The sequence below is a fragment of the Ctenopharyngodon idella genome, chromosome 13, assembly GCF_019924925.1.
Source record: "Ctenopharyngodon idella isolate HZGC_01 chromosome 13, HZGC01, whole genome shotgun sequence".
Classification (NCBI taxonomy): domain Eukaryota; kingdom Metazoa; phylum Chordata; class Actinopteri; order Cypriniformes; family Xenocyprididae; genus Ctenopharyngodon; species Ctenopharyngodon idella.
Genome location: NC_067232.1, coordinates 35,655,777 through 35,683,263, shown reverse-complemented (window position 1 = coordinate 35,683,263; position 27,487 = coordinate 35,655,777). Strand labels below are relative to the sequence as shown.

General features: G+C 37.2%; 1 protein-coding gene across 2 annotated transcripts in view; it reads left to right on the top strand.

Annotated features, from left to right (window-relative positions):
• Nucleotides 1-27,487, top strand: part of micu1 (mitochondrial calcium uptake 1) — a 97,057-nt gene that overhangs the window by 16,916 nt on the left and 52,654 nt on the right. For both annotated transcript variants that reach the window (XM_051917696.1, XM_051917694.1), the window contains exons 3-4: nucleotides 2,823-3,009; nucleotides 17,371-17,533. In XM_051917696.1, coding sequence (XP_051773656.1) covers nucleotides 2,823-3,009; nucleotides 17,371-17,533 — 350 coding nt within the window. The remainder of the gene's footprint in view (nucleotides 1-2,822; nucleotides 3,010-17,370; nucleotides 17,534-27,487) is intronic.

Genomic DNA, 27,487 nt, shown 5'->3' with positions numbered 1-27,487 from the left:
AGGCCTTTTTCAATTACTGCTTTGTGTCCTAAAGATATTGACCTCCTAGTCACTCTTCACTGACTTTTAGTATGAGGCGCACATCTAGAGTTACACACGCAGACAGCTTGACAACATTGGTTCCCATGTGTAATGGTGAGTAAACTAGATTTTTAAATTTTTGATGAAAATATGAGAGGTGTTTGCCTAAGCAAAACTCAAAACCATATCAGGGTGTTGCTATGCAGTTGCTAAGGTGTTCAGAGTGGTTTTTAGCACATTGCTGTGGTTGCTAGGGTATTCTGGGTTGGTGCTATCTGGCCTAATGCCTTGGACACACTTAACGACTAGCTAAAACATTCTAAGACTGAGCTCAATACACAAAGACTGTTTCCTTCGGCTGAAGCCGATTTAAGTGCTTACACACAGAATTTAAACAAACACCGACTGAACGCAACTGGCTCTGACTCGGCGCATTTGGGCATGATCAGTCGTAAGTATCAAATTACATTCATAATTGGCCTTACAATCGTTAAAGTGATAGTTCACCCAAAAATGAAAATTCTGTTATCATTTACTCACCTTCAAGTTGTTCCAAACCTGTTTGAATTTCTTTGTTCTGCTGAACACAAAGGAAGATATTTTGAAGAAAGTTTGAAACCAGGCCGTTTTGGGGCACCATTGACTTCCATAGTAGAAAAAATAAATACTATGGAAGTCAATGGTGCCCCAGAATTGTTCAGTTTCCCACATTTTTCAAAATATCTTCCTTTGTGTTCAGCAGAACAAAGAAATTTATACAGGTTTGGAACAACTTGAGGGTGAGTTGATGATGACAGAATTTTCATTTTTTGGTGAACTATCCCTTTAAGTGTGTCCCTGGCTTAAGTCAAAAGTGCTTATCTAGATATGGTTTGGGTTCCTCCTTCAGTATAATCAATAATATTTTTTTTATATCATCTGCCAGAAATTGTAAGTGTGATTGCTTAAAAGGAATTGTACAAGGACACATGACAAAAAACTGTGCACAGTTTGCTAGATTTAAGGATTAAGGCCTTAGATTAAGGCACAGTTTGCTAGATTAAAGGGGACATATCATGAAAATCTGACTTTTTCTGTGTTTAAGTGCTATAATCGAGTCCCTAGTGCATCTACCAACCCAGAAAACCTGAAAAAGGACAACCCAGTAACTTTGTATTGGCAAGCCTTTCTCTGCAAGCATGTGAAAAAACGAGCAACGTAGATTTCGCTCCCCTAGTGATGTAGGAAGGGGATCTTATAATATTACCGCCCCTTAATCTGCACGTTTCCACCCACAGCGCCGTCATATTGTTTTTCGCAAGCGAAAACGGTGTACCAGTTCTAAGGCCATGGCAAATGTTCGAGCAAAGCATGCTAACTGTTCTGTCGTTGGCTGCACAGACGAGCACAGAACACTTATTTAGTGTCTCGTTAGCTTGGATAGCCTGAAAGTTGACCCTGGCAAACTCGATTGCTAAAAAAGGAGCATTTCTGTCAACTAGAGTTGTCAGAAGTACTGACTTCGGTACCACTCGGTACTGAAATTTTAAAAAAGTGTCTCTGAGCGCTGTTGAGTGGATTCGTAAACACCTCTGATTGGCCATTGTGTTCACGGCTCATCGGATATGTCTGTGATTGGCTATAATGATCAATGCATGGGAGCATTTGAAAGCACACAAAAAATGTTTTTTGAAAGCATTTTGAAAGCGGGATGGGAGCACGGGAGTGTGTATCTGTGTAAGCGCTCGATGAAGAGCATGATCGGTGAAGATGATGAGTTTTTGAAGCGTTGATCATTGAAGCCAATCACAGACATATCCGATGAGCCGTGAATACAATGGCCAATCAGAGGTGTTTACGAATCCGCTCAACAGTGCTCAAAGCGTCACATTTTTTACATTTCTAATGGTCTAATATAGTTGTCAAAAGTACTGACTTCGGTACCAAGTTGCTACTTTTGACAACTATATTAGACCATTCAGAGCATTTGATAGCAATCATAAACGTTAGCTTGGTGTGTATGGCTCTGTTTGGCAAACAGGTACGCTGTATAGTGGGCGTCCATACGGGTTTTGCGCAAAAGATTAACATGACGGCACATGCTAGTCCATGAGTTGAATCAATTCCACAGCAACTACATAAATTGATCCACTAACCATTCAGAAAAGTCCAGTTGCATTCTAAAAGTTGTAACTTTTTCCTGAGTCTCTCCATCAGTGTCCAACACCGTTACTGACGATTTTCCTCATTTTGACTGCGTGAGATTCTCCAGCTTTGTTGTTGCCAGGCTGTTATTGAAAATAAGAACCTGTTCTTAATGACTTGCCTGGTTGAATAAAGGTTAAATTATATTAAATGTTGTTGCACAACCGAAGCGCGAGCTGTTAAAGCTCCGCCACTTCTGGAAAGCGGGCCGGGAGCAGCAGCTCATTTGCATTTAAAGGGACACACACAAAAACGTCATGTTTTTGCTCCCAAATAAGGAGTATGTGGTCTCTGTGAAACTAAAGTGGGCGTTTCTAATCATATTAAAATGATTTCTGAAGGATCATGTGACACCGAAGATTGGAGTAATGATGCTGAAAATTCGGCTTACAAGAATAAATTACATTTTAAAATAGAAAACAGTTCAACAAAACAGTTTCATTTGTAATATTTCACAATATTGCTGTTTTGACTGTATTTTTTATCAAATAGAGACCATTTAAAAAAGAAAAACATTTAAAAAATCTCAATGATTCCTAACTTTTGACCGACAATGTACAGTATTACTACTGTATACTTTTCAGTGACTGATCTGTGTTCTCTCTCCTGACTGGCAGAGCATATGCAGAGGCGGGGTCTTCAGTCAAGCATGAGGAGCAGATGCAGGAGGAGGAGCCTCTGAATGATGTGGTGGAGGAGGCGGTGTCAGACGGCGCTCTTGAGTCGAGTAGCGGGGAGGAGGAAGATGAGGCGGGCTCAGAAGGGAAGAAAAAGAAACCGAGAATCGGCTTCCGTGACCGCAAGGTGATCAATGCACATGCATATCATCATCTCAATCGCATCATGATGAGGTCAGTGTCATCCAGCCATTATCTGATGATCCGTCTGGCTTCACCATGTGCAGATGAAACGTGGAGCCGTCACGTCTAATCAACATGCAAATCCACAGTCATAAAGTCAACCTGCATATATCTGAATTGGGTTTCATCTGAAATGCCGGCAGTGGGAATGGAACAGAGCGACAATAGCAGAGTTAATGAATTGCAGCTGACTTTAACTGTGGGGAAAATGTGATATTAAAGCAGCATCTGGGATAAGCAGGTGTGGGACTTACTGATTAAAGGGAAAGAGTAGAAAGGATGAGAGAAATAGGGAAATGAATGAATTCTCAGTAGTTGATTTGTTTCCTTGTAAAGAGGCACATAATAGAAAACAGACTTTTCTTAATAGTGTTTAATGTTCTAAGTGAACATAATAAATTTCACAACCAATGTCAGCAGGAAAGCTAAAAACAAACTTCATATTTTTCAGCCTATTGACAGTTCTCAATATCAGCAGACTTTTCACACGCACGCGCGCACACACACACACACACACACACACACACACAGACACACACAGTACGTAAATATATAAACACAAAGATAAATTTATATGCGATATCATTTGAAAGCTAAGTAAGAGTGTTCACACACTATAGATTACATCCCATCAGAGAATGTTGTGCATCCATTGATATCAATAGGAATAATGCGCTGTAAATACGAGGGAACGCGCATCTCTCTGTGGTCCAATTCACTGTATTCCCACCTAATTTAAATTCAGAACTCCTGTTTCCACGGCCTCATAAACAAGCTCACACATTCTTTTCTGTAAAAGATCATTTAGAGCATGTTAGTGTAAAGTGAAGAGAAATATAAAACTACTCATTTAAAAATGTTAATTATAGTTTATTCTAAAATATACATATTTAAGTATTTTGAGAGTGTAGGGAGACTGACTTGATTATGCCATTTTTGGTGCTTCATGGGAGTGGGCAGAGCTAAAGAGCTCTTTTGGCTTGATTTGCTTGTTTCGAGACTCTGGTGGAATTTGCTGTACAGCATCATGGGTAATGTCGTTTTTCAACACGAATTCTGCTCTTAAACCAGATTATTTTAAAACTAAGTTGAAATAATGCAGGCTAACGGCTTCAACAGAAGCAAATACTATCGATTAGCAGCCTCGTAGCTCACAGGGCTGTCTTTAAGTTATTGTTAAAAATCTATGTCCCTAATGTAGAAAATGAATTTTTTGAATGAATGAAATGAAGTTTTTACTTCTGGAACCTGACTTTTGCACTCTATTGCAAACCATAATGTTCCAAAGTCCCAATCTACATTTATTTTCTCATTCTAAAAGTCGTTTCACTTAGATGTACGTCACAATAGGGAAGAAAAGATGATCACAACTTCCGTTTCCTGCCGACTTTTATTCAAAAAGTGAAATGCAAAAAAAAAAAAAAATCTTAGTGATAGTTCACCAAAAAATTATGCAGAGAACCAGTGAGGTTTGTTCTTGTGTATCACGGAAGCATGTTTGAGCTTCCACAAGAACCAATTTGGTTACATTTCGTGTGTCAGGCAAGTATGGTTGTGATTCCATTGATCATATTTTATGTGCTCTATTTATGTGCGCTGATCAATGTTTATATCGAATAAAATTCCAAATTAAGTATGTTCATTACATAAAGTGATTGTGTCTCTTCAAAACATTTGGATTAAACCGCTCAATTCATATAGATTATGTTTGCTATGTCTTTGAGTTTTTTGAAGCATGAATGTTTTGTGTAACTGGACTGGAGGTACATCTCTCAGGTTTCATTAAAAATATCTTCATGTGTGTTTCGAGGATTGACAAAAGGCTGGTTTGGAACCATATAAAGGTGAATAAATGATGACAGAAAAATAGCAAAAAAGCCTGTACCAGTTCTTTGTACAAGAAAATTTGACTTCATAATTGGATATTACAAGAGTGTAGAACATATTCCCTTAAAACAGATGCTATACTGTAGGACACTTTCAAAGTCAGAGAGGAACCCCCTCGAATAATCAGAATTGTCCAGTAGTGCCACAGTTAATTGTGTTTGCTGAATGTTTTGTAGACACGTTTCTTTATTTTGATTGTGCCGTATGCTGTAAAGCAGTATTTAGGGCCTGCTGAAGCTCATCTATTCATCACCATAATTGGCTTTGGTTTTTTTAATACATCTTTGTAGATCATGGCTGTTCACTGATTGAATTTCTCGACTTGGTTACTCAGGTGATGTGTGTGTGTGTGTGTGTGTGTGCATGTGTTTAAAAAAGGAGAGAATTTGTCAGGATGATTTATTTTTGCTACTCTGTGTCCTAAAATAGCAAGATGCGGCAGAAGCAGTGGATCAGACATTTTTGTTTATAACCTAATCATCATATTTTATTATAAGCAGAGGAAAAGGGAGAGAGTGTAGGTATTCTCCAAAATATGGATCCAGTATTAAAATAAACAGCATACATCAAACCAGCAGCACATTAAAAGTGAAGTTGATTTGCTGTAGGATGGTGGGGCTCTGCCTTTGATGGATGAGGCCATTCATCATGTAGCGGGGTACATTAAATGGCTGTCTCTGTTTACACGAGCTCTGTCCTCCAGGCCAGGTTTCTGACCAATAGGCCTCATTCATGAAATGCAAACAAAACTAATTTCTGTGTAGATCATTTGTGGACTAGGCGATATAACCATACACATGTGCAACAGCAGAAATGGCTGAGCGGAGTTGTTGCATTACCGCCATAACTAGGGCAGTGCGATATGGACAAAAAAAAAAATACAATTTCGATTTTAATCATGATTTTTGAAACAATATTTCCTCACACACATACGTACTTGTCTGTATCATTTTTTTGGAAGCCGGCTTTATTTACAATATTTTGCAGGCACCATATGTTTGCATAAATTATAAGTGATGGCGTCAAGTATTTATTTATGCCTTTCTTTTTTTTTTATTTTTTTTTTACTCTTTTTGTATGTAGTATTGTATTGTATTGTATTGTATTGTATTGTATTGTAGTGTAGTTTGCAAATGCCTGTATTATTGATTTTTGTTCACCTGGTTCGGAATGTGCCTTTGTTTTTCTAAGTAAACGCGCTAGGGCTCGTCAACTGGCGGCCCGCGGGCCAAATTCATTCATTCTCATATTTCATAAATGAAGACGACTGTTTATTTTTTAACATGCGCTTTGTGTTGTGTTTTGGTGTGTTTCCAGACTTATGTCTCATTTTGAGTTCTCATTTCAGAGTCATTTTAAAGTGTCATATTGGTAATCTTCTTAAAGCACTCTGAAATTGGAATATTATAAGAAGAAACTAATAAGCAAATGCTTTTTGACAGGTGTCAATCATTCTATCTAATCCCTGTCCCCTCTGCCATCCCTGTCTGTAAAGACATCTCACACAAAACTCTGTCTTGTTTGAATTAGTTTAAAAGTAGACCATTTCTTTCAGAATGAGTATCGATCCATTTAGTCTGGATTCCTAGATTTTGTTGATAATGGATGTCTCGTCACTTTCGGCACAGATTTAAAGTCTTCTCAAGTGTGATGCTTTGTTTGAGATGTACTTATCTTCAGCTGTATTGATTATTTTCTGTAATAGATATTTTCATTTGTCTTCATTAAATTTTGGACCATGGCTGCATTAACGGCCCACAGAAAAATTCTGCATTTCTGCAGTATTAATGCATTCAAATGCATGCATTTTGCTATTTGTATCACATTATGTTAACATTATGATAGGCTATAGTGTTTTTATCCAAATATTCTGAGACGGCGATCAGTAAACCATTCATAGGTTGATTCCCCCGAAAAGTGTAAACATTAATTCTGTGGTACTATCAAAACATTGCTCGTTTTCTTTGAGGATCTGACCTGCCTGACACAACTCCATTGACTCCAGTCGCAGGAGGTTGGCTCAGGGCCATATGGTCAAGAAACTTGTTTGAAAACTGTTTTCACAGTTCTATTTGGTGCTTAAATGTCACGTTTGAGTTTTTCTGATTGTGCAGAGGACCACCGGACCACATTTTTGAAAGGGTTGTATAAATATAGAGTTCAAAGGTTCTTTATTTGTCACATACATATTACATACATATGATGTAATGTAGTGAAATGTTTTTCTCTAGTTTCTCGTCCCACAGTGTAGTATTGACACTATTGACACTTTAGAGTCATGAAACGCATGAATGAGACAATAGAGTGGAACGTGATTGATGTTAAAAAATAGTAATTAAAGGGTTAGTTCACCCAAAAATGAAAATTCTGTCATTAATTACTCACCCTCATGTCGTTCAACACCCGTAAGACCTTTGTTCATCTTTGGAACACAAATTAAGATATCTTTGATTAGGGCTGGGCGATATGGCTGAAAACTGTATCACGATATCAGTGTTTCATATCGGTCGATATCGATAATTATTGATATTTTTTCTGACCCATTTAAAATAAGGACCAGGAGAAAAATATATTACATTTAAACATTTTTATTTTAAACTTAACCTTCCTCTGATCATAATCCCCTCAGTTATTAAGACAGAAATGTCAACAACCATGGAAAACTCAAATAATTAAAATGTTGTGCGGTGTTGCAGCTACAGATGTTGCTGGTTGAATACGGCTGTGCTCCAAAGGGTAAGCGCGGCTAAAGTGGTACATCAAGTTCGTGGTATTACCAGTCTTGCGTAATTTGCAGACGACATTGGTCTGACTACGGTCAGACTTATAATATCCAAAAAACTGCCATACTGGCGAGCTGACTTTTCCTCTTTTATTTACAATTTCCTCGCTCGCTGCGGCACTCATTTTCTGCTTATCAGTTGCCGGTTACTGAAGAGGAATCCACGTTTTATCGAACACATTTTTTATTGATATCGATCACGTGTCTGTCGCGATACATATCGTTATCGTTTTATCGCCCAGCCCTATTTTTGATGCAATCCGAGAGGTTCCAGGTTATATATCAGAATGCCGGTTCAGTACACAAATTAAGATATTTTTCATAAAATCCGATGGCTCAGTGAGGCCTGCATTGCCAGCAAGACAATTAACACTTTCAATGCCCAGAACTAAAGACGGTACTAAAGACGTATTTAAAACTGACTACAGTGGTTCAACCTTAATGTTATGAAGCGACGAGAATACTTTTTGTGCGCCAAAAAAACAAAATAACGACTTTATGACAATATCAAGTGATTATCAAGCGACATTATCAAGCGATTTAAAAACACTGCTTCATGAAGCTTTACAAATCTTTTGTTTCGAATCAGGGATTCGGAGCATCAGAGTAATGTGATTTCAGTAAACAAGGCTTCGTTACATCATAAGTGTTTCGGAATTTCAATGGTTCACCACTGGGAGGCGTGACTTTGGCAGTTTGATACACACTCCAAAACACTGAATCGAAACAAGATTTATAAAGCTTCGAAGCTTAATGAAGCAGTGTTTTGAAATCGCCCATCACTAGATATTGTTATAAAGTCGTTATTTTGTTTTTTTTGTCGCACAAAAATTATTTTAGTCACTTCATAACATTAAGGCTGAGCCACTGTAGTCACATGAACTGTTTTAAATATGTCTTTAGTAGCTTTCTGGGCATTGAAAGTGTTAATTGTCTTGCTGGCAATGGAGGCCTCACTGAGCCATCGGATTTTATCAAAAATATCTTAATTTGTGTTCCGAAGATGAATGAAGGTCTTGTGTGGAACGACATGAGGGTGAGTAATTAATGACATAATTTTCATTTTTGAGTGAACTAACCCTTTAAGCTTTAAGCTCATTTAAATATTCCATTTCTGTTCTGTTTCTAACTACATATTAAATAAATTTCTCTTGAATTTATTCAGCACATAGTTAAATAAATTCAAATTGACATTAACTACCTGAAAAACTTAATTAGTTTAATTAATGTTTTTGTTATATTGAATTTATCATATTGTTTGTAATTTGCTTCTTTGTTCTTATTCTTAATAACAAAAATAAATTAACAAAAATAACTGTATCGTGATTATATATATCGTAATTATGAAATAAAATTTCTCATATCGTGATACAAGATTTTGGTCATATTGCCCAGCCCTACCACAGTGCAACAACAACAAAACAGCAGTAGGAATGTGTGTGAAGTAGGAATTATGCAGGGATATCATATAGAGGCACTATAAATTATACTTATAAAATACACTGTAACAAAAACATAGTTCAGTTTTTGACCTTTTTCCACCCTTCTGCTGAAATGAACAGCGCTTACAAGTTGCCATACAAATAGTTCCTCTTTAAAATGTTAGTATTACATTTATTACGGATTCATAAAATGATCTGTGCTGAAATCAGACTAAAATGGGAACTTATAAAAAATAAACTATTTTACAGCTATTTGTTTATGTTGGAATCCTTCCGAAGGAACTGCAGAGCAGCTGGTGCTACACAGCCAAAAACTGCATGAACCGCATGTTTGACAGACTTTACAACATTTTACATTTATTGTTAGTTCTACTGCTGTTTAGCAATACTAGTATCTCTACAGCAGGGGTGGGGAATGTTGTTGTCGATTTTTGGCTGTCCCAGACGAAAGATTGCCATTGTGAAACGATCGTGGCGATTTCTGTGATCGTGACTCTTAATCGGTGGTCCTTTGTCGTACAGTGAGAGAGGTTCAAAGACGGCCGTTTTCCCGGTCTTGCAACCCAAGATAGCCTACGATAATTTTCTGTCAATGTCAGAAATTCACCATGATTAACGCACAGTGTGTTTGCTGCTACGAGCAACGTCTACTGAACAGCCAATAAAAATGCGACATGAAATGAATGCGACATGGTGCTAAAACTTAAAACTGTTTACCTCAAGCTGTTTTCCTTTCTTCTTTCGCTGCTTCTTTTTTTTTTTCAGCACACATAAAAACTACAACTTCCAAAGCGTGATTCAACATGGTCTTTTTGTTTACCACTAGCGCATGCTGATGACATTTTATTCTTCTATAGAAACTTGCATTGTAGCCTACGAGTCAATAGGTGTCATCATCGTACAGTCTACATGCATGTCGTACCTGGGTGTGCCTCATACGTCCTGAAAAGTGAAGCTGTGGGCCCTTTGATCGCCCCCTGGTGGCTGGATGCAGTACAGGTCATAAACACCGCCATCTCCGTGCAAACGAATGGCACTTTAGTCAAAATAAAAAAATAAATTACACTTCCAATAAAATTTTCCGAAAGATGGTTTTGGTCATTTAAGGTAGTTATCACGCTGATATATGTTCAATTGTTCATTTTTGTGATAAGTTTGATTTTAGCTATCAATTCGATGCTATAGAAACGGGGCGTGTCATTATGATTGACAGTTGTGATTGACAGCTTCTCAGAGGACTGTCGGATCTTCGAGGGGAGATTGAAGATATATAACTATTATTTTTCGATTTCTGTGTTATTTCTCACCGACAAAATTAGTTGTTCAGCAGTAAACTGTCCTAAGCAACCAGGATCTGATGGATCACTGAGCTTTTTTCGGTAACGTTAAATGTGGGCTTTATAAGCTAATTAATAAATGTTATTAACTAAGATAACACGCCTAACGTTAGCCATGACGGGAAAAAGCAGGTGATCGTTATCTGGCAGTTACTAATTATTTTTATGGGTATAAAATAATAATTAGCAGTACAAAACTAATGATATCCTACTCTAGTTAATTATAGAGCACTGTCTACAACAATCGATCTCCTGTAACGTTAGTTGAACTTGATTTAAAATGGCAGGACCGTTTCTGACATTTTGGAGTTGTTTCTAGTGGCATATTATTGAGTTTATCTACTGAATTTGCGGTTTCAAAAATATTATTGCTCTAGAAACAGAATATTATTTTACAGGTAGAATTTTAAATTGTATGTAATTTATATATTTAAAATACATCAATTACGATATGTTGTTTTGACCTATCCCAATGTATTGTAGTTAGTAATTTATTTGAAGACGAACAACGTACATTAATAAACATTCAAATAAATGTAAATTCCACTTTGCCAGATGTAATAAGCCATCGTTTAAGCCAAATGAAAAAAGGAAGGAGGAAAAGAAAAATATAATAAACAATAAATAATAAAAAATAGGTGATCTGATCTTGATGCTGCAGATGTCTGGGCGGAAGTGTGATATCGCGGCTCCGCCTCCGGGCTCCACTGACGATTCCTTCTGCGCATGCCCAGGCTCCAAACTGATGTTTTTGCGTAACATGTCAATGCCCATCGTTGTCCGTTTTACGTTCAGTTCATTACAATGAAAGGAAGCGGCATTGCGTCGTCCATCTTTTTTTACAGTCTATGGTCGTACCCAAGTTTAATAGATCCATGTCGCACAGTGTAATTTGTAATGATCTTATAGGATTGCTAAAATCGTGCAGTGTATCCCGGGCTTAAGATACCTTTTTTAAAGATACATTTTTATTTAAAACAGCAACACATGTATCCTTGGCACTTAATACTATTTGTATAATGCATTGTGTTGCTTCTTTTGTAGGGGGTTCGCAATCACTTATGTGATCCCATTTCCTTAGCAAGGCATAGGTTTTGAAAGAATGTTTTATAGCACAGTGAGCTCTCAAAAGATCAAGTGTCTTTTATGTGTGCGTGTGTGTGTGTGTGATAGTTGCCTCTAGGTATGTCCTTCCTTTGGTGCTTGTGTGTACTTTCTCTCTACCATGTCTTGGAATGCCAGTGTCAGCTGGCATCACTGCCAGCTCAGTGTGGGTGCCAAGACCAGTAAAATGTCCTCAATAGTCGGTTGTCACAATGTTTCAGTAGATAAGTGAGGACATTTGGCCCTCACAAGTATAGCCAAACCGACCTACACACACACACACTGTATATACATTAATATATATATATATATATATATACACATATACATATTTAATATAAATATACATTAAATATTACAATGCATTGTAATATTTAATGTATATTTTATAATAATGTTAGGTCATTTACCTGTGTCGGCAGTATGCAGTAGACACACTCATCTTAACGATTTCTATATAACGCTTATCCTGCCGTAAACATACAGATAACATTCGAGGTATCAATTAATGTACATACATATCTCCTAAAAACTATTCATGAAAGACTGATATGCTGCAAATCAGGTGATTTTAGGTCAATGTTTTGGCTGTAAGTCATTGATGCCACCTGTCTGTACTAGGGAATAGTAAGATGGTCGAACACTTCCGATGGCTTCACCGCCTGATGGCAGTTTAGAACACAATGAGCAAACCAGTCATTTATATTAGATCAGTGCTTGTAATGCCCATGTCATTATACACATTTGTGTCCTCATAAACCATGTAAGACACACACACACACACACACACACACACGTTTGTTTTTGTGAATTGTGGGGACATTCCATAGGCGAAATAGTTTTTATACTGTACAAACCGTATTTCCTACATTACCCCTACACCTAAACCTACCCATCACAGGAAACTGTGCACATTTTTACTTTCTCAAAAAAAAAAAAAACTCATTCTGTATGATTTATGAGCCTTTTGAAAAGTGAGGACATGGGGTAATGTCCTCACAAGTCACCCTCTCCTTGTAATACCCATGTCATACCCATGTCATTATACAAATGTGTGTCCTGATAAGTCACAAAAACGCGCACGTGCACACACGCGCGCACACACACACACACACACACACGCGCGCGCACACAAACACACAAACACACAAAAGCCTCTTTCTGTATGAATGATGTCATGCAGTTAGTGATGCAAAGAATGACCTGTGTGAACATTGTGTACATTGGTCTCATTAAAAAGACAGCATGAATCATATTCTCCTATTATTATTTTAGACATTTGAACTGCTTCAATTTCTGCCTGGATCAGTTTGCAGCTTTTTCTTTTATTGTTAGAGCTTCTCATGAGCAGGTTACAGATGTTCACACAGCAATCGCTCATGTGCTGGAAGAGTGTATATTGTATGATATGAAATTTTCTGTAAATGCAAAGGTATGCCAACTCATGTAATCGGGAGCTTTAATGTTTCAGAACCACGTATCAAGATCACTTTAAAAGAAAAACTACATTTGCATGTACCTCCTTATGTCCCCTCTGTGTACTTAGTGTGCAGAATATGTAGGATCTCTGAATAGTCAAATTTGAAAAGTTGAAGAAAAAAAAAAAGAGAGAGAGAGAGAGGCTGGTATGCCATTTCAAACCTATATGAATTTCTTCTGCAGAATACAGAAGAAGATATTTTGGCAATGTTTTGACTATTTTTGTCCAAGTAATTGAAAGTCAGTGGGCTCCAAAACACCATTGGACCAATTTGACTTGTATTATATGAACCAAAAAACTTATATATATATTTTGAAAAATGAAACTATATTTTTCAAAGAAGTAAGAAAGTCCTCAGTGCTCAACCTTTAGAATTGGAATTGTGTTCACTGCAAAATGGAGCTCAACTAAATAAAACAGAAGGCAAAGGTCTCTGAATTTGTTTTTGGAACCTGAACAATTTTTAACTTGACATGGCGTATTAAAAATACGATACCTATGGTGCAAAACCTTAAAAGAAAAAAAAAATGGTGAGACAATGCAATGACCAAGTATATCCATCTGACAGAAGTATAAACTAAAAATAAAAAATAAGCTGTGGTGCGCAGTGACCGCTAGAATCTCAGTGTTTGATTGACAAGTACAGTTTCACATTACGAGCATCACTTACTGCACGGCATGCATTCAGGCTGTATCCTAAACTCCAAATCATCATCATTTCATCTTGCAATTACAATCACTTCTCTTGTCTAAATAGCGGCATACGAACTGATACTCAATTAGCTTAGAAATTGTATTAATTAGCATACAGTAGGCTGCATAATGAGTCACTCACAAAATGGGCATTTGCTAAAGACAGCCAGATAGAGGAAAAGGAAACATCACCAAAAGGCTGGATGAGAATGATGAAAGTGACCTCTATTACTGCTCATTTTGATGATCTTTTTTTCAAAAATATCCATACCACTGAGACACAAACTTCGGCTCTAATTTGAAAATTAATTTGTCTCCATTAATGGCTGTCAATCAATTAAACATTTTAATGGAATGAATTACATGATTAGCTGAATAAATATCCCCAAATTAAAGGGGTCATGAATTGAGAAATCAAAATGTCTTTTGACATGTAAGATCATTGTACTATAAAAACATCTTGTAGGTTTCAGAAATCAAAACTTCCCTGTTAGTTCAAAAAACAGCTTTTATTCAATCCAAGCTCCGAAAACAACTCGTTTGGAATTCTGTCACATTATGTCGTAATAGTGCGACGAAAGATCACCTCTGCAAAATCAAATCAACGCCTACTTCTACATCATTGCGTCTTTGGCCCCGCCCACTGGCACTTTAGTGAGATGAGAAGAGCAGTATCACTGGACTAAAAATAACATTATCTTCCAAAGAATCCTAATGCTAAGAAAATGCTTATTTATTTTCATTTATGTGAATGTCCCAGTAGAGCATTATTTGTTCGGTACATTTCACTGTGTGTTCGGTAACACTTTATTTTAGGGTGTTTTAACTAATTGCTTATTAGCATGCATATTACTAGCACATTAGCTATTTATTAGTAATTATTAAGCACATATTAATACCTTATTCTGCATGACCTTATTCTACATTCTTAATCCTACCCAATACCTAAACTTAACAACTACTTTACTAACTATTAATAAGCAGTACATTAGGAGTTTATTGAGGGAAAAGTCGTAGTTAAATAGTGAATACATGTTCCCTATACTAAAGTGTTACCGTGTGTTCTTTGGTAAATCAGTCGCAATTACGGCGCAGGCTTTGCAAACAGACTTTTACTGTAAGATATGGACCCAACAGTAATGCCATGTGTAAAGTAACCATGTTAATCGCAATAGTTTATTGCTGTTTATGCGTCAGTAAATCAAGCCAGTGACTAAACGGTCAACTTCACATTGTTTCTCTTAGTAGCATAAAAATAACCTTTTATTTAAATTGTGATTAAAAGTGATCAAAGAACACTCCCTTTATAATCACTGGAGCTGTCAATCATACAGCGTGAGTTTAACAGTGACTGAGTTCTGGACTCTCACCAAAACTCCCATTATAATCAGTGATGCTGTCTACACTGCACATTGAATCTCTTATTTATATTGTGTTTGAACTGTTAGTTCATTCGAAAGCATTCGTGAGCATGCAGAAATCAAGTTGCAATGACGAGATTACTGCATTCATGCGCTTAACAGACATGTCTGTCATCGACTATTGCTCATCGCTATACCCTTTCATGCGATGGGAGTAGATCTAAATATAATGATTTACTCAACACTTTTCACGATTAGTTAATCTCGGCAGCTGTAATAATAAAAATGTAGTAAAAAATTTCAAGAGCTCCACGCAGCAGACATGCCCCTTCCAACAGAATGTTCAAATCAGAGGGCTAAAATCAGTGTAGAAAATTGCCTTTTATTTCTAAAATATGACTTTTTTTTTTTTAATGTAAAAATCATACTAACTTTATAACTGCACCTCAGGAAACATTATGAAGTAATAAAAAAATGCAGGTCATGACCCCTTTAAGATAATTTAATATATCACATTATTGAGGCCAAAGAAATCTTTTAATAGACATCACAAAAAAGTGGCATTACAGGTAAATATATTGTTTGATTCATATCATTAAAAATAAGCCCACAATCCACAGCATTCCATTCAATTAAGTTTGTCAATATGCCAAGGTGGTCGATCACATGATGTAACGCTATAAATTGACAGCTGTAGTCTAGATATTGCAGATACATAAACTGAAAATTTTCATACACATTATAAATTACATTGAGTTTTACTTTGTTTAATAGCCAACCTGCAATGGATGATTTTTCAGGTATATATGGCATGTCGCTTCAGGCTATTAATAACTTTTTGGTTGCTCTTGACTCATAAATCAGAACAAAACTGTCTGCTATATTGCAATTGTTGCTGATATGACAGCCATAATGACAGGTTATTATAATGATCGGAGGGTTAGATTTAGTTATGTAAATGACCTGCCTTGGCAGGCTATATCTATCTAGCATGCTTTATTACACTTTAGTATTATAGTAATTATTTAATACAGCCTTATAGAAGATACAGTCGATCACAAAGTATATCTACTTATCTAGTCAGTGACAGAGTGCAAACATATTCATTCTAAATAAATGTGTTTCAGCGTTAGAATCATGAATATTTTTATTCTGGTGTCACCATTGTCCTGTGCATTGGGTTACCAGCACCAAGTCCCAAGTCCAAGCCTATTCATTTCCACTCCCAATGTAATACCAAATTTAGCATTTTAATCAACAGTACATTTTTTTTTACCATATGTCTTGGAGTATCGCAATAATATTGTATTGTGATATGTATCGAATCATGACATGAGGGTATTATGATACCCCTAGTAAGCAGGGTTGAAATGAACTTTGGCATGGGGCAAAAACACCATCAAAATGGATAAAAATGCCCCCGAAAATCAATATATGAGTGCAAAAAAAGGCCCTGAATTTTTTTTTTTTTTTAGTTAAGCAATATCACATGAGCAAGAATGCTGTTTTCCTGAATGTCAGGATGATTGCAAATGTGATATTGACTTTATATAATAATTCAATAAATAAGAAGTTAATATTAAATTACATTTTAGACAAAATATTGTCTGTTTTTGATCTTGACAATGAAAATAATTCCAAAGCCACAACAGAATCGTTGTGCGACTCTGAGCAACACACAGTGGTGTTTCTTCCCTGAATAAACTGGCGTTTTGAAAGAACTGAAAAAAAGACAACAACACAAAAAAAATTGCAATGTAAATACTTTTGTGCAAATGAATTTTGTGAATTATTGTGAATCATTCTAATGGTATATGAAAGAGAATGACCATTATTGGAGTTTAAACAGCACAACAATACAGTGTGATAAAAATGGCAATATAGCATTTGGTTGCACTATAAAGCTACTTGGATAAAATACCATGTTAAATGGTTAGTTCACCCAAAAATGAAAATTCTGTCATTAATTACACACCCTCATGTTGTTACGGGTGTGGAACGACATGAGGGTGAGTAATTAATGACAAAATTTTCATTTTTGGGTGAACTAACCCTTCAATGTAAAATCTACACAATTTTAAAAACACCTGAAACGCTGTCACACTGGTAAAAATGTTGTTTATTTAGTAGAAAGTTAAGACAAAAGAAAAAAAAATTAAGTAGCTACTTCTTAGAATTGAAATTGATTGTAAGTGTGTGTTTCTGTGTGTGTGATACAGGTGATGGAGTATGAGAACCGGATCAGAGCTTACTCCACTCCAGACAAGATATTTCGCTACTTTGCCACCCTGAAGATCATCAGTGAGCACGGAGACGCGGAGGTGTACATGACGCCACAGGACTTTGTGCGCTCCATCACACCCAATGAGAAACAGCCAGAGAGTGAGTTTCAGTCTTTCTTGACCAGTAAAATTCAGAATTGGATATTGTAATTGGCCACATCAGAAAGGATGTTGAATTGGAATGACAGGAAGAAGAATTTACAGAATTGAAAAGAAATTCAACAGTCAAACAACAGAGAATCTTTTTTTATTAATTTACAAAAATATTGTGAGCAGTGAAACACTGAAATTTATTCATGTACACAATGTAAATAGGCTACAACTGGTAAAGATGTGTGGATGCTAGTGTTGTCAAAAGTACCGACTTCGGTACCAAGTAGGTACTGAAATGTTAAAAATGTGACAATACCAGCGTTTCCCTTAGCATTTTGAGCACTGTTGAGCGGATTCTTAAACGCCTCTGATTGGCCATTGTGTTCACGAGCTCAACAGATATGTGATCAAGGCTTCAAAAACATGTTGTAAATGGACATCTTTGATGCTCTTCATGAAGCACAGATACACAGGGGAGCATTTGAAAGCAGGTGTCTATCAGCGGATCCCTGCTTGTATTGTCACATTTTTAAACATTTTGACTTTTGACAACACTAGTGGATGCTAGGGCTGGGTTGACAATATGGATTTGTCATTTTTAATCGATCTTCATTTTGCTATGCTGTTTTTAGTTAATGCGTGAACAAAAGAACTTAACTAAACGTTATTTGTAGCACGCCCATGATCCAATATTAAGCTCTGTGCTTTGTTACTTCTGATATGAAACAGTCTCAGCTTTCAAATTCTGTCAATTTTATAACAAAGTTCAAACAATAAATGTTTTGATGATCTTTAAATGGGTCATATAATGCCACTATTACAAGACGTAAAATAAGTCTCTGATGTCCCCAGAGTGTGTATGTGAAGTTTTAGCTCATTTTTAGATCATTTTTTTATAGCATGTTAAATTTGTCACTTTTTGAGGGTGATCAAAAACGCTCCATTTTTGTGTGTGTCCCTTTTAATGCAAATGAGCTGCTGCTCTCAAGAAGGCGGCAGAGTTTTAGGAGCTCATGTTAGCATGCAGCTCCAATTAACGTTACCTCATCCAGACTCACTGAAATTGTCAGAAGCTGTTCAGCCTTTTATGTTTTATGTCGGACAATTAAGGAGAGACTCAAGAAGAAGTGACGTAGAATGCAACAGGATATTTCTGAATGGTTAGTTGCTTAATTTATGTAGCTGATGTGGAGTGAACTATCTTAAAGTCATTAATTAGCATATTCTGTCATGATAATCTATAAATTGCTTGTGTGGGAACTGTTGTAAGATGCCTACAGAGCCAGAGAATATATGCTGCATGAAGATAGAACAGGTATAGTTTAGTTTAATTACGGTTTTAACTTGTCATGTTGGCATCTTGCTTTTATGACATGCTATTGCATTTGTGTTACATACGGTAATGCAATAACATGGCCTCACCCTCTTTGTTGTGTGTTCTTGGGGGCAGGGTTTATGTTAATTTTAGGGTTAGTGATGTCACCAACCCAGGAAGAAGCTCGTTGTAGTCTCTACCAGCAGTTTGTTGTAGTCCTTAAACAGAGAATTCTTTAAAAGAAAAAATCTCACTTTGCTTTGAACTTTGGGCATCCTAACTTTGCAGATGTTATTTATGCTCAAACAACAACATTACACACTAACTAAAGTTAAATCATAATCAACCACCCCTTTAATGTGGTGCGATAGATCGCTGTATCTGCCTCCTTTTAAGTCAAGTCAAGTCAAGTCAAGTCACTTTTATTTATATAGCGCTTTTTACAATGTAGATTGTGTCAAAGCAGCTTTACATTGATAACTGGTACATTGTTTGGCTGCACAGCAGCTCTTAAAGAATAGTGTCAATGCAGGCAGATCAAAGCACTGTTGAATATCAAATGTCAAGTCAAGTGTCCCCAACTAAGCAAGCCAGAGGCGACAGCGGCAAGGAACCCAAACTCCATCAGGTGACATCAGGTGGCAGACAAGTGGCAAATTGGTGTTAAAATGGAGAAAAAAACCTTGGGAGAAACCAGGCTTAGTCGGGGTGCCAGTTCTCCTCTGGCCAACAGTGCTTTGTTACAATTCAGGTTGCTATCATAAGTCCAATAGGATCGCAACATTAAAAGTATTTATTTCAGTTCCATCCAATTGAGGATCGTATTCATCACGCCGGTATGGACGGTTGTTGAGGAACTGTGTCGTGGCTGTCGTGTCGATGAGGCCTTCACAGGGGATGATCTAGTTGACTCAATCTCTGCTGATACTTCAGGGCTGCGTTGTGGTCGTGTCAAGGTGCAGGTCCTTGGTCTCACCTGGGTACGGCCCGGATCCGGTTGACTACGGTGAACCTCGGGATAAACAGAAAGACTAATATTAGCGTAGATGCCATTCTTCTTCTGATGTAACGAGTACATCAGGTGTTATAGGAAGTGTTCCCGGTTCCGGCTGACCTAATTTATGCAGCCTAATAATCCTTTAACGGATTTGGAAATATAAATTGGTAATGTGTTATGTGTATGCCAGGTTAAAGAGATGCGTTTTTAGTCTAGATTTAAACTGACAGAGTGTGTCTGCTTCCCGAACAATGCTAGGAAGATTGTTCCAGAGTTTAGGTGCCAAATAGGAGAAGGATCTACCGCCTGCGGTTGATTTTGATATTCTAGGTATTATCAGCTGGCCTGAATTCTGAGATCGCAATAGATGTGAAGGACTATAATGAATTAGGAGCTCGCTCAGGTACTGGGGAGCTAAACCATTTAGTGCTTTGTAAGTAATTAGCAAGATTTTAAAATCTATACGATGTTTAACAGGAAGCCAATGCAGTGTTGACAGAACTGGGCTAATATGGTCATACTTCCTGGTTCTAGTAAGAACTCTAGCTGCTGCATTTTGTACGAGCTGTAGTTTATTTATCAGGCGAGCAGAACAACCACCCAGTAGAGCGTTACAGTAATCTAGCCTTGAGGTCATGAACGCATGAACTAACTGTTCTGCATTTTTCATTGAGAGCATATGTCGTAGTTTAGATATATTTTTAAGATGGAAGAATGCGGTTTTACAGATGCTAGTAACATGGCCTTCAAATGAAAGATTGGTATCAAAGAGCACACCCAGGTTCCTAACTGACGACAAAGACTTAACAGAGCAGCCATCAAGTGTTAGACAATATTCTAGGTTATTACGTGAAGAAGTTTTAAAGCTGCAGTGCGGAGCTCACGCGAACCAATCATCTCTTACGCTTTACTACTAGGTATATCACAAAATACAGTGAATGAACATCAGAAGGTATGTTGAAAGAAACAGTACAACTTACTGAAATGTATCATGTCTCATGTGTTTCAAATGTGTAAAGACGTCAGTAAAACAGCTTGTCAACAATACGTCAAGTAAGGTTTCAGTGGATATAAAAAAGTCCCTGTTAAATTAGCTGGGCTTTGTGATGTACAAAAATAAAACAACAATAAAAATCAGAACATTTGAACCTATGCAATGCCACTGAAAACCAAAGTGACACATTTCTGAGAAAAAAAAATAAAAATAAAAACTTAAAATATCCTAACTGCATAAGTGTGCGCACCCTTTTATAATTGGTTATGTGGCTCAGAATAAACTAATCATCAAGCTCATGTGAAATAGTACCTAAATAGTAAAAAATAGTAAGAACAACTGTTTGAAATAGTAAAACACCTGTCTTTAGCTGAAGTGACTCTGATTAACTCCAACTGTTCTTGTAAGATTTTTCTGACTTGGTTGCATGCTACTACAAGAGCCATGGGTGACAAAGCACTTATGAAGCATCAACAGGATCTCATTGTTGAAAGGTATCGCTCAGGTGAGGGTTACAAAAAAGCATTAGATATACAGTGAAGACAGTTATCAACAAGTGGAGAGAGTATGGCACAACAGTGACATTATCAAAAAAGGGTGTCCCTCCAAATTTGATCTGAAGACAAAGAGAAAAAAGGTCAGGGAGGCTGTCAAGAGGCCTACAGCAACATTAAAAGAGTTGCAGTTCTTTCTGGCAAGTACTGGTTGCTCACTACATGTGATAACTATCCCCCGTATTCTCCATCTGTCTGGAATATGGGGCAGGGTGGCAAGACACAAGCCTATGACTGAAAAATTGTCTGACTGAAAAAAACAAACAAACAAAAAAACATCCAAGCCGGGTTAAACTTGGCAAAAGCATAAAAAATGTGTTATGGTCTGATAAGACCAAGATTGAACTTTTCGGCCAAAATTGTAAAAGGCATGTTTGATGCCAAAACAACACAGCACATCAGCAAAAGGACACCAATACCCATGGTGAAGCCTGGTGGTGGCAGCATCATGCCTTGGGCCTGCTTTTCTTCAGCTGGAACTGGGGATTTAGTGAAAAGGGAGGGAATCATGAATAGTTCCAAGTACCAGTCGAATATTGGCACAGAACCTTCTGGTATCTGCTAGAAGGCTGAACATGTAGAGAACTTTCACCTTTCAGCATGACAATGATCCAAAATGCACATCTAAATCAACAAGAGAATTGCTTCAGCAAAGAAAGATTAATGTTTTGGAATGCCCCAATCCTATGAAAATCTGTGGGGGGACCTGAAGAGGGCGATGCACAGGAGATGCCCTCACAATTTAACCGATCTGGAACATTTTTTGCAGAAAAAGAGAAGGAAAATAATCCCAAGTCAATATGTGCCAAGCTGTAATAAAATCAAAGGGTGCTACAACTAAGTATTAGTTCAGGGTTGCGCACACTTATGGAATTAGTTATTCCAATTTTTTAATCCGCTGTACATTCACCTCAGGCTATTTAATGTCCATAAACTTGTTATTTAGCCAGAAAAAAAAATAACTCTAGAGAGAGAATTTTGCTAAAAATATGCAATATATCACATACACTCACTGGCCACTTCATTACGCACACCCGTTCAACTGCTCGTTAATGCAAATCTAATCAGCCAATCGCATTGCAGCAACTCAATGCATTTATGTACACATGGTCAAGATTATCTGTTGAAGTTCAAACTGAGCATTAGAATGGGGAAGAAAGTGGATTTAAGTGACTCGATACAACCGAGGCATGCAGAAGAGCATCTCTGAATGCACAACACTCCAAACCTTGAAGCAGATGGGCTACAGTAGCAGAAGAACACACCGGATGCCATTCCTGTCAGCTGTGAACAGCAAACCGAGGCTACAATTCGCACGGGCTCACCAAAATTGGACAGTAGAAGATTGGAAAGATGTTGCCTGGTCTGATGAGTCTCAATGGAGCCAACAAATCTGCAGCAACTGCGTGATGCTATCATGTCAATATGGACTAAAGTCTCTGAGGAACATTTCCAGCACCTTGTTGAATCTATGTCACAATGAAATAAGACAGTTCTGAAGGCAAAAGCGGTCCAACATGGACACTTGCAAGGTGTACCTTAACCTGTTGTCTTAAAGGAACACTCCACTTTTTTTGAAAATAGGCTCATTTTCCAACTCCCCTAGAGTTAAACAGTTGAGTTTTACCGTTTTCGAATCCATTCAGCCGATCTCCGGGTCTGGCGGTACCACTTTTAGCATAGCTTAGCATAGTTCATTAAATCTGATTAGACCGTTAGCATCTCGCTCAAAAATGACCAAAGAGTTTTGATATTTTTCCAATTTAAAACTTGACTCTTCTGTAGTTACATCGTGTACTAAGACCGATGGAAAATGAAAAGTTGCGATTTTCTAGGCCAATGTGACTAGGAACTATACTCTCATTCCGGCGTAATAATCAAGGAAATTTGCTGTCGTACCATGGCTGCAGCAGGCGCAATGATATTACGCAGCGCCTGTGACCCCCTGTTTGTACTGCTTATTACGCCGGAATGAGAGTATAGTTCCTAGTCATATTGGCCTAGAAAATCGCAACTTTTCATTTTCCGTTGGTCTTAGTACACGATGCAACTACAGAAGACTCAAGTTTTAAATAGGAAAAATATTGAAACTCTTTGGTCATTTTTTAAGGAGATGCTAACGGTCTAATCAGATTCAATGAACTATGCTAAGCTATGCTAAAAGTGGTACCGCCAGACCCGGAGATCGGCTGAATGGATTCGAAAACGGTAAAACTCAACTGTTTAACTCTAGGGGAGTTGGAAAATGAGCCTATTTTCAAAAAAAGTAGAGTGTTCCTTTAATTATTTAATGTATGTTTGAATAAATCTGTCATGAAAAGTTTTTATTAAAGCCACTGTTTAAATGTTTATATTTCAACACATCATGGCATAAATATATAATTGGAAATTTGATATAAAAACTGCCTTCTGCATAGTTGCAAAACTGCATCTATATGAAATCTTTAAATTCAGTTTCAGTGTTTCGGTAAAAAATTAATTTCGATGCAAAATCATATAGATTTTTTTCTAAGCTGAAAGCTATTTCCCCCATACTAAGTTTAATACTGTTAAAAATATGACATCAACTATTTTAGATGATATATGGATTTATGGGTATTTCAAAGTGAAACAGTATTAAGGGATACACTTGCAAGCGGTTAAAAGATTTATTTAAAATTTTATTCCATTTGAATTTTGCTTTATTAAATTCAAATTACAATTATACTCTAAATCCTACTCACTGCCTCATTTCAAATTCAGGAGTCTGAAAGACATTCAACTCGATTCTGAATGGCAAACAACTCTATCTTGCAAATATAAACACAATACACATCAGTCATGTCGCTTCATGCTGAGCTTCGTTCCACATCTGTAAATAGCTGTAAGCTTGACACAGCCATAAATATACTAACAGCCACTGGCCTGTGGACTGACTTTCTCGATCATTTCCTGTGCTCTAATCTGAGTCTTTAACGTTTCTCTGTGGGTTGTGAAATGGGGTTACTCTAAGTCATGTGGTTTTGACCTGTCATGTTCTTGTTGTAGCAGTGAAAATCTGAAAACTATCGCGGTCATGTGAAATTTAAACCGTTGTTACAATTTTAACCCCCATCAAACCTTGGCTACATTCTACTTCAAACATCTATGCCCATCACTCACTGACTTGCCTATGTCTCATAAACTCGGATATACGTTGCTTGCGTTGTGCGTTGTGCCCACTAGTGTCTGAAGGGAACGGCCTAAGCCCTTGATCACTTGAAACCTGCTATGAAGCTTATTTAATATTTGCATCCAGTGGGGGTAGGTTCAGCGCCATCGTCTGTGATGTCACAATCAAAGTTGCATTTTTGGAGATGGAGCTTCCTGAAGCGTACAGAGTTGATGCTAATTACACCAAGTGCAAATAGTGATATTTTTTGCAAAAGTGTAAATACTGTTAGATGCTGTGTTTATTTAAATAGCGGTAGATACTATTTGCCCCTCAGTGTATTGTAAAACAGAATGCAGTAATAACAACATATTCAGTATATATGATTAAAATCATAAATGGATGCTTTCTTATTGGGACTTTACTTCCTATTCCATATTCCTAAAGCCCACCCTCGAAGTTCCAGGAAATGAGCTGCAGTTTTGAGCACAGTAACAATTTCAGATGCACACATTGTGACACCAGTCCTATCTTCAATTTCCCTTGAAATATATTGCTGCACCTGAAATGACAAGGGAATGTCTATTTATGTTACTATTAATAAGCAAATCCACACACTCAATCTTTTGAATGGCTCGGTTATAATAGAGTGCAGTTTATTTGGACTGCACACCACTTCTGCACGCACCAGTATCATAGAAGCGTGAAATGATAGTGCGAGGGAGAATTGTCATAGAATTATAGATATGTATTTGTTTTTAAAATAATAACATTTTGTTAAGCACCCAAATTGAATAATGGACACTTGACATTTTAAAAGATTCTGGATGTTTTCGGGCCTATTTGGTAAAAGCACATTTATTTAAAATTACCCAAGACTTGAGGATACTAATACTAACCTTATACCCGACCCGTGTCTGAAGCTTGAACCGGCTCGTGACTCGGGTTGGACCTATGGTTTGGAAGACCTCTAAATGAAAGATCCACCTTTCAGTTAAAAGAGACACTCATGGACATCAGGTAGACCAACCTGAGAAAATACAGCTTTTTAGCACAATTTGAGCTAAAGCAGCTATACATTTCCTGTCAGATTTGATTGAAACACATTGCTGAAATAAGCCTAGCCTACAGTTTTTCTCCATTCAAGCAGACAGGAGATGTGTGACTGGAAAAACAGCTGCCCTGGGGCATTACCAAGATGGCCACCAAATTAAATGGCTTTGGTTTTATTCATTAGACAGTAAATCAGTCAAATAATTGCATCATATTATCTGCTTTCACATAATGTTTAATAATGGCTTTTTACATTATTTACATTATCAGATACATCTTGGCGTTAGCAGTTTGATGCGGGCTTGAATTTCGCACAACACCCCCCTCATGGGTCATCTTAGGCCCTGTTCCCCATTCCACCCCTCACATGATACCGGAGTCCATGACAGCTGAGCTAGGAAAATAGCTGTTGCGTGTAAAGAGATGGCAAACCGAGCAGAGGCTTTTAAAGGAGGGAATGCCACAGTGAAGCCCAACTCATCGAGTGTATGCGCGTGTGAGAGGGTGACATTGCTTGGTAAATGAATTAGCACGGTAGAATGAAGAGACTCAGTCACTCTCGCCCAGAGGTGGAGCTGATGCAAGAGATTTGATCACAGGCCATGAATAACTGATAGAAGTGCTGATGGCTGCAAATGTGTGTATTTGCATGCGTAAATGCATTTACACTTTGAGTTCACTGCCAAAAGAACATTTTCAGACCAGTCTGCGTTGTACATAACGATTTGTCATAATCGTTATGTGAATTAGATAATGCTCTGTTATGAGGTCACACATTTTTGTGCTCTAGTCTTGGGGTGTTTCAGAACCTGGTGTGATCGTGCTCGGATCCACACCAAAACGATCGATCAGAGATCTCCTGAACGAGGTGGTCTTGGCTCGCTTGAATACGAAGTCTGTCGCGGTTCGCTTGTGGTGAAAAAGCAATCCGACCCAACAGACCAACGAATCAGGATATATCTCAGTATGTGATAGGTAATTACTAGAGGTGTAACGGTACACAAACGTGACGGTTCGGTATGTATCTCGGTATTGAAGTCACAGTTTGGAAAACTAAACATAAAATTTTGTTTTTTCTTCTTTTTTATTAAACGGTAGTTTATTGAACAAATTGTGTCTCTTTATATAAATTCAATTAAAATTAACATAAGAAAATCTATTTCAGCTAATGCTGTAAACTGTATTTCTTGCACGTTACTATAATATTTTTATATATAATAATCAACACTCAAATAAAAAAAAAAATTGTACATAAGGCAGGTTTCGCATTATCTTCTAAATCTAATTATAAAATTATTTTTAAATTATTTTTCTACTCCTATTCATTTTTTAAATATAATCATTTACACAGTTACTGTCATATCTTGTTTTCATGACAAATTTATTTAAATAATTAAGACATTACTAACAGGTAAATTGAATATAATGAATATATAAGCTAATATAGTGCATATATTTAGTGAAATGTTCCCCTCTAGAGTTCATTTCTCTAGTGAACTAACATGCTGTGGACACTAAATGACTTGCCTGAGGTAAATGTAATGGTACGTGACTTTCAAGCTGTTTTATTGATGTCTTTCCACGGTTGAAACAGTGGTTGAAAGATTACACATAAACATATCTATGCATAGATCGTCTGTTCTTCTTCTTCTACTCTTTTTCCTGTTGTGGCGGTTAGCAAACAGTGTTGCATTACCGCACACGTCCCCTTCTGGATTGGAGTGTGGATCGCCTGTGACCGACTGTATTCGTCGTCTGACTGCATGCACTGAACCATGACGTCTGTATGAATACATGTGTACCGTTAAATCAAAATGAATCATGGGTTAACCTGGAGCAAAGATTAAGTGAAATGCCTAATTGAAATTTGGTCGGACAAGCATATTTCAGAAGTTTAGAAGGTGTTTTAGTGAGCATC